General features: G+C 37.2%; 1 protein-coding gene across 1 annotated transcript; it reads right to left on the bottom strand.

Annotated features, from left to right (window-relative positions):
* Positions 1–4,007: 4,007 nt before the first annotated feature.
* On the bottom strand, positions 4,008–9,565 carry LOC134247093 (cytoplasmic 60S subunit biogenesis factor ZNF622-like). The gene is made up of 8 exons (XM_062729429.1): positions 9,380–9,565; positions 9,041–9,172; positions 8,685–8,820; positions 8,331–8,504; positions 7,145–7,307; positions 6,497–6,603; positions 4,990–5,124; positions 4,008–4,241 (listed from the first exon to the last, which is right to left on the bottom strand). The coding sequence occupies exons 1-8, from the start codon at positions 9,554–9,556 to the stop codon at positions 4,114–4,116; spliced, it is 1,152 nt and encodes a 383-aa protein (XP_062585413.1). The 5' UTR covers positions 9,557–9,565; the 3' UTR covers positions 4,008–4,113.
* Positions 9,566–11,907: the final 2,342 nt, after the last annotated feature.

Here is an 11,907-nt window from a genome sequence, read left to right as displayed (position 1 = left end):
CCTGATCATTGTGTAACATACCCGAGGCCATGACATTCACAATTCTGAAAGAGGCACAATTGCTCATCATAACTTGCATGCTTAGTTAGTTTTTAATACCCACAGGCAGAGTAAGGGCTTAGGCAGAGTAAGGGAACATAAATTCATTTCAACTAATCAGCAAAAACTAGCAATAATCAGTAGAGCCCCCACCCCACAGGAACCCCTGACCCTGGGGCCAAACTTTTCACAATTTTGGAAAAGGCGCCCTTGCTCATCATAAATGTGCAATACCGAGGGACAAATTTCAAAGCATTAATTCATTAGAGCCTCATCCCCTCTCTATGATACCCCTGACCCAAGGGCCTTGAAATTCACAATTCAGAGAAAAGGACCCTTGCTCCTCAAGACTATGGAGGTAGTTCATCTGCTTAATGCCCAGGAACAGAGAATATTAAAGAATTGATATATACATTTGTGGTATCTCTCCATTATATAAACATACAGAAAGAAAATATCTTCAATTCTGTATGAAGTTTGTCAGAGGTCAGAGGTCAATACGTGACCTAATCACACGGCTCAATAATATCTACCGGTACATAAATTATAAAATGACCTGCTCTACTTGCTTTTCGTGTATAAAAATGAATAAAATAAGCAAGTAAAATGATAATTATTTTATTTTAAATGTAAACAAGTATTTCATACAGTTTTTGGCTATCGATTCAACCTGTGTACATAGAGAAAACTAGGAGCCTAGCGTTTGTACATTTTTCTTCACTTTTGTCTGCTGCACAGTCTCTAACGTTCATCTTTTTTTTGGATAGACCTTTGGTTAAATTTTCATGATAAACTTTTATTGTCCCCCGCTTGAAAAGTGGGGGATATTAATTTGGGTCTGTCCGTCCGTCTGTCCGTCCGTCCGTCCGTCTTTCTGTCTGTCTGTAACGCTTTCGTTTCCACACGATATCTCGAGAAACCTTTGAGCTTTTGCAATGAAATTTAGCATAGCAACTCCCTATGGACTAAAGAAGACCCCTATTGATTTTGAGGTCAAAAGGTCAAAGGTCAAGGTCATAAATAAGCAAATTCTGTCCGTTAAAACACTTTCGTTTCCACACGATATCTCTAGAACTATTTGAGCTTTTGCAATGAAATTTTATATAACAACTCCCTGTGGCCTAATGAAGACCCCTATTGATTTTGAGGTCAAAAGGTCAAAGTTCAAGGTCGTAAATTTATACATTCTGTCTTTGTGTAATATTATTATTTCCGGGCAATATTTCAAGAAGATTTTGAACTTATGCAATGTAATTTTATATCAAAACTCCCTAGGACGTCTCTCGCCCCTCTCAAAGTCCTCCGCCCCGTTTGTTTTATTAGTATTTATAGTATTACATGTACATGTCGCTATTTTTAGCGCAAGGCCATGAGGAGAGTTATTGCGTATAAAACAGGTTCTCGGCGGACTTTATGTTCTTATTACATCTATTAGAACTGTTTAAGAAAGGCTAAATAAATCAAACACCATGGATTGTGTAAAATTTTGAGAATACCGAACATGAAAACATGAATATTTACATGTATGTGACTTCACTACTGCATATACTTCACGCCATTTAGAGCGATTCCGTGGTCTAGTGGTTATGTCTCTCGCTTCAAATGCGAGAGGACCCGGGATCGAATCTCGGTCGAACCTTTCTTTTCTTTTTTTTTAAATTATTTTTTTTTTTTACTAAATGATAGCATTCAGCATGTGAAATGAAAAATTTATGAGGTTATAAAATCATCATTACAGTGTGATAAAAATTCCATATAAAAAATCTTCTATACACATAATGAAGAATAAACAATCAAATCTTTATATGCATATTGACATACATGTATTTTATTTGCTTCAGTATACATGTATACATTTAATAATTCTACAAATTCAGTCAGGGGGAGCCGACTTTTTCCCTAAGCGGGGGACACGAATTCTCTGAATTAGCTTGTTTTATCTTTAAATTTTACTCACGATAAATGTGTAAATCTGTTGGAAAATATCTTTGCAATCATGCCATGAACAGCTGCCAAACACCTCGGTGTTTTCGTAGTTCAATATAAAGCTGTCGCCAGTGTCTCCGTGTTTATCAGTGTTTTACGATAAGTATGCCTTTAGTTACTGAAACCGTGGAATATTTTTGATCAAATTGCAAATTAACTGGCTCGGACAAGTGTCTCAGTCCATCGGATCCATCCATCCCTTTCCAGCGACCGAAATTCCTCCAACTTTTTATCATCAAACTTCGGACGTGTTTCTTGTGTCTTTTCAGCGTCGATTATCATTTTCACGAATAAAATATTCCCAGACAACAATCTGTTCACTATTACTGATCACAAGTAGCCTTTCACAAAATATTCCTTTCGAATTAGATTCCTTAGCCTAATGAATTTGAAGCGTAACCGCCATGCAAGCCGATTTACACCTTGCGTCATTTTTCAAAATCTACGACGGACGGTTAGTGCAATAATTTAAATTCGAAAATATTCAATTGTCTGTCTCAAATGTATATATAAGTAATAAATAACAAGTTTATAAACTTCACTGGGAATTGAAGTGGGTCGGTACGTGATCAAATCTTCTGAGAAGGCCTTCGGCCTTCACAGGATTTGATCACGTGACCGACCCACTTCAATTCCCATTGAAGTTTATAAACTTATTTATTTCTTAAATGCATTTTCACTATATTATCAATACAGGCCCACTCTAACACCATAACCCCCTGACCCTGGGGCCATAAAATTCACAATTTTAGAAGAGGCACCTTTGCTCATCAATACTATGTATGTAGTAAGTTTGTTAAATTCCCAGGAGTAGGGAAGAAGACATTCAAAGAATTTATGCAATTTTACTATGTAATTTATATAGGGATGTCAAATCGGTCAATTTTTAATACTCGGTTACTCGGACGTTTTTCCGATCGAGTACCCGGGTACTCGGTAAAAGTGTTAATAAATATGAACAAGTAAATTGAAAAGTATAAAACATTGTAAACTCTTGTAGAAATAAAACCAGATGCACTGATAGGAGACCTATCCATGAATGTATTTCTGTCATAATAATGATGAGCACTTCGTGCCCGACGAAATTTAATATATCATACTTAATATTCAATTTATTTATCAAATAAACACAAGAATTAAAATTATAAGTTGTTCACAGTGTTTTTGTTTAAAAAAAAAAATAATCTGCTACGTAATTGTAATGTAACTCTTTGTCGCTTTTGACGACCAAGTATCAGTCGTCAGAGCTACGTACAGTATCAACTTGAACTTGATCAAGTTCTCCTATCAGAGCGGATTAACGATTTTCTTACACTTTTTCGATCCTAGACTTTATAATATTTCGGTACGGTATTTTGTAGTTTGGTGCAATGATGGACATCACTTTTTTTAAAGCCTTTGCCTTCAACCAGTTGAATTGGCATGTAATATCGCACGTGTAATATCATCCGCTCTTTTCCCGAGAATTTACGGCTTCTCGGAGAAATGACAAAATTATCTAATTTATTTAAACATAATGGATCTTAAACGATGTTCAGTGAAAACAAATAATTAAAGCCAAACAAAAAATAAGGGAAGAAGACAGCCGAAGGTGAGAAAAGCCAGGTACCCAAGGTGCTTGGTCATGATAATTACTGTATAAACACTGCCACAGGCGATAACGGTCATTTAGAGTCGTAGGAAACCCTAATTACTGTATGTACAAGTGCAATGAGCATTTTACGTTTTAAAACAGATTGTTTAATGCATCAATAAATAAGTTTAGAACTATTCAAAATTATACATCCGAGTAACCGAGTACCGATTTTAGTATTCGATACTCGGACGTTCGATCGAGTACCCGGTTAACCGGGTACTCGTTGACATCCCTAAATTTATATAATCCCACCCTAACACCAGAACCCCCTTATCCTGGGGCCATGATATTCACAATTTTGGAAGAGGCATCCTTGCTCATCATAACTATGTTGTATTTTGAGGAGTACATTGAATTGTATTTTATTTTTTTAAATCATACATTTCAGGTACAAGCAAATGTCTTTGCAAAGGAATATTTTCCTTCTCCTCTTGATCTTGAATGTGAAAACTTCAGAACATGACCTGACATCTGAAGTGAGGCTGGAACTTGTTTGCCTTCATTCCCAGTTTGATGTGTTGTCGATTTTTCATTCTCTGCATGTATGCCAGGTCTTTCACCCTTGTCTGTGCAACGTCACCTACAGAGAGTATGGTAATCAAATGTAAATGTCTCATAATGGTCATTTTATTTTTTGGAAAATATTATTTCTGTATAAGTCCTGCCCCTGCAATACTTTCTCAAATCTTAAATAACTGGGCACCAGTTTGTACCTGATTTACCTGAGACTCACTTTTCCGTACTATGGCCAATACTGGGCCAGCATTTTGAGGAGTACTTTGAAACTGGCTTATCTTAGGCTGAAGTCTAGCCTAGAGCTCTGTATTCAGCCAGTATTTTGGGGAGTGCTTTACCATTTTGAGGAGTACTTTGATACTTACCTAAGGCTCAGGTCCAACCTAGAGCCCTGTATTGAGCCAGCATTTTGAGGAGTACCTAGAAATCAGACTTACTTGAGGCTCAGGTCCAACCTAGAGCCCTGTATTGAGCCAGCATTTTGAGGAGTACCTAGAAATCAGACTTACTTGAGGCTCAGGTCCAACCTAGAGCCCTGTATTGAGCCAGCATTTTGAGGAGTACCTAGAAATCAGACTTACTTGAGGCTCAGGTCCAACCTAGAGCCCTGTATTGAGCCAGCATTTCGAGTACCTAGAAATCAGACTTATTTGATCCTCAGGTCCAACCTAGAGCCCTGTATTAAGCCAGCATTTTAGGAGTACCTTGAAATCAGACTTACTTGAGGCTCAGGTCCAACCTAGAGCTCAGTACTGAGCCAGCATTTTGAGGAGTACTTTGCCATTTTGAGGAGTACCTTGACATTGACTTACCCGAGGCTCCGGTCCAGCCTAGAGCTCTGTATTGGGCCAGCATTTTGGGCAGTACTCTAGACGACTCCTCTGATGTCCTTTGAGGAAGGTTCTGTTTGTAATATCGCCATAACGACCGGTGTCCAATTGTAACACCTATTCATAACAGAAAACTAATTAAAAGACTTCTAAAACAAATTGCTTTCCAGAGTATGGTACAATAAAATTGATTAAACGTCATGACCTTTAACAATGAATGCAAGACTGAAAACTTTCCTAAAACTTTCCCAAAAATGTTTTTCTTCGACATAATCCATATAATCAAATATATTCCTACTAAGTTGTTGCAGATCAAGAAAACAAAACATTTTGAACAGAGGCCACTACTTTTAGACCCCTGTGATGATCTGAATCATTTCTACCAGAGCCTTTCCTCAAGCCTGCCAATGGTGCAAACATGAAAATTGTCAGCTTTTTATTTCTGAAACTATTCTATAGACAATGCACTTACTAAATTGACAAAAGAAGTCACCTCTCTATGACAGAATAAACAATCCTAGCTGAGTTTTCATAATCTTAAAAAGCATGATAAAACAAACACTTACTAAAAGAAAAACATAGGTAATCAAAGATTACGAAGCTCACCTCGTCGAATGTTATCAGTTTAGGTAATGCAAATCTCACATCATATTTTTTTAACAGTAAGTATTTATTTTGACAACAATATTCAAGTAAGTTCTGTTTAAATAGGTCTTAAAATCCATTGGGGATTGACCTGTTCCAAAAGCTTTAACCTCAGTCATTTGGAAATTGTTGGTCAGATCCAGCATCCGAAGCAAGTTTCGATTATCCATCCTAAGATGCATCATCCATGCAAGTTTGGTCCGGTAGGGCTTATAGTTACTTCAGAATGGACCTGCTCCAATAGCTTTAACCTGGTTACTAATCTGGTAAATGTAGGTCACATCCAGCATCCGAAGGAAATCTAGTAGTGTCCATCCCTAGATGCATCATCCATACAAGTTTGGTCCAGGTAGGGCTTCTAGTTACTTGGGAATGGACCTGCTCCAAAAACTTTAACCTGGTCACTCATCTGGAAAATATAGGTCACATCCAGCATCCGAAGCAAGTCTGATAGTGTCCATCCCTAGAGGCATCATCCATGCAAGTTTGGCCTGGGTAGGGCTTATAGTTACTTGGGAATGGACCTGCTCCTAAAACTTTAACCAGGACGCCGATGCCAACGCCCGGGGTATAGCATAAGCTCATCTCGACTTCATCGAGGTGACCTAAAAATCTTTAGTACTCTATTCTTCTCACCTGAAGGTAGGACCATTTTAAATCCTTCAGTATCTTACATACTGTTTCTCACCTGAAGGTAAGACCATTTCAAATCCTTCAGTATCTTACATACTATTTCTCACCTGAAGGTAGGACCATTTTAAATCCTTCAGTATCTTACATACTGTTTCTCACCTGAAGGTAAGACCATTTCAAACCCTTCAGTATCTTACATACTATTTCTCACCTGAAGGTAGGACCATTTCAAATCCTTCAGTATCTAACACATTTTCTGATATCTCCTCCTCCTCTTCTGTTTCCATGGCAACATCTTTACTGTCTGGATAACTACTCCTACAAGAACAGCTGCATCTTAATGCTTTAACAAGTCTACATGTGCTAAAATCATTTCAAATGTTTGGGGTTCAGCAGATTGTAATTAATTATGATATTCTCCTTAACTCTAGTGGGACTTAAATAAATAATAAACAGAAAAGTAATATATTTCATTTTCCATTCTCTGTCCAATATATCTATTCAAAGTTCTTCAATAATTTATCTTCATTTTTATTTATCTTTTTTTTTCCAATATATTGTGCATAATAATTCCTTTAAAATATTTATGTGAAACTTTGATGTCATCTATGTAGACAATAGGGAATAAACATCTAAGTCTGAGGCGTTTCAACGGAACGACAGTTCACGAGCGCTCGCTAAAATTCCTTATACCTCCAATAGAAAAGTTCACAAGTGCTCGTTCTGTTGAACACACCTCAGACTCACCTCCAAGATGGTGAACAAGAGGAATAACTCTGCGGGAAAATATGTATTTATCAATCAGACAAAGTATACTGATAATATTAATTAAAGGTCTCACACAAGCCGAATTTATTACCTGTAGTCATAGAAGTCTGCAAATTCCAATGCAGCCTCTTTTTCAAAGAAGATTTTACAGTGTCCCTTGTCCACCATGTGTTTCTGGACGGCCTGGGGACTGTGGAAGGTCCTCCCTCTCTCCCCACACCACAGACACATGTGACCTTCACCAACCTTCTCACCTGAAAGCAGGCAGATTTCAAAGAAAAAATTTTTTTATTCTATGAACCTGTGAATACAGACCTGGTACAGTCATTTCATACTGAACTTTTCAATAGGTTCATCTACAAAAAATATTTGCAAATGTAAATAGCAAACTTTCATAAAATATTAATTTTAAACTTTACTAAACATTTAAACTATTTATAACATTTTAATACATGTATTTATCATAATGAATGAGAGTAGTTTTGACTGCAACTTGTCTACAGAAACCCTGGATAAAAATAGCGATTGTGTCATGTGTTTTTAAACAGACAAATGAGAAAATTTCTTTAAAAGTTTTTAGGTTAATTGATATTTATTCAAAATAAAATACTGATATTTGAGTTTTACAGTTATGTTTTCAATCCGACCAATTGATCTAGTTCATGTACATTTTACTCAACAACACCACTCATTTACAAGACTGGGTCAGTCGATGTGCCTAAGCATCAAATACCATTGCAGAAGTCACTATAAACATGATTTCATTATTAGCCACCATCCATGTGGGCCAGCTACTTACCTAGGTATGTAATCATTCCTTACCTACTTACCTAGATATTATTAGTTACATAGCCTTTTAGTGACAGGGTACTGGATGATACCTGGTTAGTAAATTTCATACCTGGCTAGGCGGGGCCGAGTCATGTATGAAATTTACTAACCAGGTATCATCCCGTACCCTGTCATAAAAATAATATGCAAGGAATTTACCCCTCCGATGAATCATTTATGTATTGTCTGTGGTTTATAAATTTTTTTCTCTGCTACATGCTTCATCACGCTTATGCTGTGCCTATTATGACGTCACGTTGTACGTAATACATTGACCGGGTATAGATTTACAACTGACCAGGTACAGATTTACAACTGCCGGGTATAAGTAATCCACCTCCTTCACGTGACATACTTCAACCAATCGTTAGCCAGAATTTCACAGAAAAATCAGCAGAGGTGGGGTAAGTAATCATTCCTTACCTAGGTATGTAATTGTTCCTTACCTAGATATGTAATCATTCCCTCCAAGTCCACCAGGTAGTCAGCGTCAGGAAGGAAGAAGCCATGCTTCACAGACATGTGGTTAATGTTGTTCTCTAGTGAGGAGCTGATAGAGGGACAGAACAAACACTCCTCCATTCCTAAGGCATCCCCCTCCCACTCCTCCTCACCAGAGTCTGTAATTCAGAACAAAATATGTCTAATAGTCATTAACAGTCACCCAAGTCTATACATATATCAGGTAACCACCAACTCACCCCTAACTGGGACTGTAACTCTGCATCCATATCATATTTTAAAATAGGTGTGAACAAAGAACAAACATTTTTAACATAGCATATTTTATCTCTGGATACCTTCTTCCATGTGGCCTGTGGCTTCCTCACTCAGCCTCTGTGCCTTTTCCATTTCGGTTTTTATCTTTTTGTTTATGTAGTCCTTCTGTCTCTGTGCAGGTATCTCAGTGTTTTCCTGGTCACTAGTTTTATTACTCTGTAGTAAAAAAAAAGTACAAAATCATTATCAGATTTAAAATTTATCATTGTGTAGAACAATTGTCTAGATTGTATAATTGTCAACAACAATGTTAAACAGGTGGGACACATTTATTTTTATAATGAATCAAACTTATTGATCCCTTGGTTACAAGTATAACCTTGTTCACTGTACCATCACATGTGTAGATGAAACAAAACATATAAAACTGCAGTACCTGTTGCTGAGCTTTAGTTGAGAGCTCCCTGTGTTTCTTTGATTTGATGTGGTTCTGATAGGCATTGTCAGAACTGAAGTGTTTACTACACAGCTGACACACCAGGGACTGCACCTTCTGTTCCTCCTCTACCTGTTATAAAACATCACAACAAAATAACTGGAGGTCTCTGATGAAACTAGGAATACTTAGGCACATGTCCAATAATTCATTCATGGTCAGTATTAATATTTCAAATCAATGCCCTTTTCTCATGACAGAAGTTTTTTCTATGTCATGTACATTGTAGACAAGGTTTACAATGTTGTTTTTGTATGATGTCTACACCAGTTTACCAACCTTGGCCCTTTGAGAGAGAACTTTTTCCTTGAACACCTCTGTTGTCACTGGAGGTAGATCTGCCACCTTACGTTTGAGGTTGTAGCGATGCCAGTCTGTTTTATAATGAGCCCTTTGTAGTTCACCATCCCGGAACCCCACACGACACGTGATACAGGTATACAAGCCTGATGACATTATAACCTACACAAAGTTAATCAAAACTGATTAGAATATTAAAATCAGCAGGAGGCTCACTGGCCTTAATAGTCATCTGAGTTTGATACATTGTTCCAGTCAAATTTTGTCAAAAATTTAAAAGTACATCATAAAAACAACCAACTTGAAGGTTCTCATTGCTGAGTCCCGGGACTCAAGGTTTCCGAGAAGACTGAGTCCAATCTAAAATTGATGCATTGTTACAACGCGAAATGTAATAACAATGCAAAGTGTAATAAACCCGGATTATTACATTTTGAGTTATTACATTTTGCATTGAAATCAACGCAGAATGTTATAATGCAAAATGTAACAATACACTTTTGAGGATTATTACATTTCGCGTTATAACATTTTGTGTCAAGATCAATGCAAAATGTAATAACATGATTTTTGGATTATTACATTTTGCGTTGTTACATTTTGCATCGAGATTAAGCAAAAGGCAAGAACGCAAAAATGTAATAACACACTTTTTGGTCAGCCAGATTGAGTACAATTTTCAATAGAGTAGTGGCCGATGAAAATAAAATAAAACAAAAGGAAAAAAGAGATATATGCAATTTCTTACAATTAATGAATTTTATGATATATTAATTTAATTAACTTGTTGGGGGAAGGGGGGAATTGATCAGTGTGCTTTTGCTTTTTTATAGCCAAATGCATGGAATCTAAACAAGAGGCCCATCGGCCACATCGCTCACCTGAGCACTGTGGCTAGGAAAAAGTAGAAATTGGTTTATTATTGAAAAGTTTAAATCCAAAAGTAGTCCCATGACCAATCATGGCTTTGCTATTCTTGAGAAGATGATTTTTTAAGAATTTTCCTATATATGTCCATGTAAAATTTTGATCAGCCATTGTGGCCATGCCCTATCCCTGGCGGTCATGATTTGAACAAACTTGAATCTACACTACCTGAGGATGCTTCCATATAAATATGATCCATTATGGCTATGCTATTCTTGAGAAGATGATTTTCCTATATATTTCTATGTAAAACTTTGGTTGGCCATTTTGGCCCAGCCCTACCCCCCGGGGTCATGATTTGAACAAACTTGAATCTACACTACCTAAGGATGCTTCCATATAAATATAATAAAGCCATTATGGCTTTGCTATTCTTGAGAAGAAGATTTTGAAAGAATTTTCCTATATATTTCTATGTAAAACTTTGGTCGGCCATTTTGGTCCCGCCCGTAACCCCCGGGGGTCATGAATTGAACAAACTTGAATCTACACTACCTGAGGATGCTTCCATATAAATATGATCAATTATGGCTATGCTATTCTTAAGAAGAAGATTTTTAAAGAATTTTCCTATATATTTCTATGTAAAACTTTGGTCGGCCATTTTGGCCCCGCCCTACCCCCGGGGGTCATGATTTGAACAAATTTGAATCTACACTACCTGAGGATGCTTCCATATAAATATGATCAATTATGGCTATGCTATTCTTAAGAAGAAGATTTTTAAAGAATTTTCCTATATATTTCTATGTAAAACTTTGGTCGGCCATTTTGGCCCCACCCTACCCCCGGGGGTCATGAATTGAACAAACTTGAATCTACACTACCTGAGGATGCTTCCATATAAATATGATCAATTATGGCTTTGCTATTCTTCAGAAGAAGATTTTGAAAGAATTTTCCTATATATTACTATGTAAAACTTTGGTCGGCCATTTTGGCCCCGCCCTACCCCCGGGGGTCATGATTTGAACAAATTTGAATTTACACTACCTGAGGATGTTTCCCCATAAGTTTCATCTTTCCTGGCACAGTGGTTCTTGAGAAGAAGATTTTTAAAACATGCCACCAAATTTTCATTAATTCCCAATTATCTCCCCTTGAATGAGGGCCTGGCCCTTCGTTTGTACAAACTTGAATCCCCTCCACCCAAGGATGCTTTATGGCAAGTTTGGTTGAAATTGGCCCAGCGGTTCTTGAGAAGAAGTCGAAAATGTGAAAAGTTTACAGACAGACAGACAGACAGACGGACAACTAGACAGACGGACAGACAGACAGACGGACGCCGGACAAAATGTGATCAGAAAAGCTCACTTAAGCCTTCGGCTCAGGTGAGCTAAAAACCTATTCATTTGTACTGGCAGATGTAAACACATAGCGGGAAGGGGTTTATTGACAATTATGTTACCATACTGTTCCATGCAAATCACCTGAGCATTGCAGACAAGCAAAAACAAAATTCTCTCTCTGTTTCTTTCTTGCCATCCAATAATGGATTGTTTCTGCATGTCCATAGTAATACAATAATAAAAATACGAAGTAAACACCCCACCATATCCCTGCCCCTCCTCGCTTGACAC

The sequence above is a fragment of the Saccostrea cucullata genome, unplaced genomic scaffold (genome assembly GCF_032062105.1).
Source record: "Saccostrea cucullata isolate Sc308-1 unplaced genomic scaffold, CSIRO_AGI_Scuc_v1 ctg4025, whole genome shotgun sequence".
Taxonomy (NCBI): domain Eukaryota; kingdom Metazoa; phylum Mollusca; class Bivalvia; order Ostreida; family Ostreidae; genus Saccostrea; species Saccostrea cuccullata.
The sequence above is the reverse complement of the archived record's forward strand: the minus strand, read 5'-3'. Positions and strand labels throughout refer to the sequence as shown.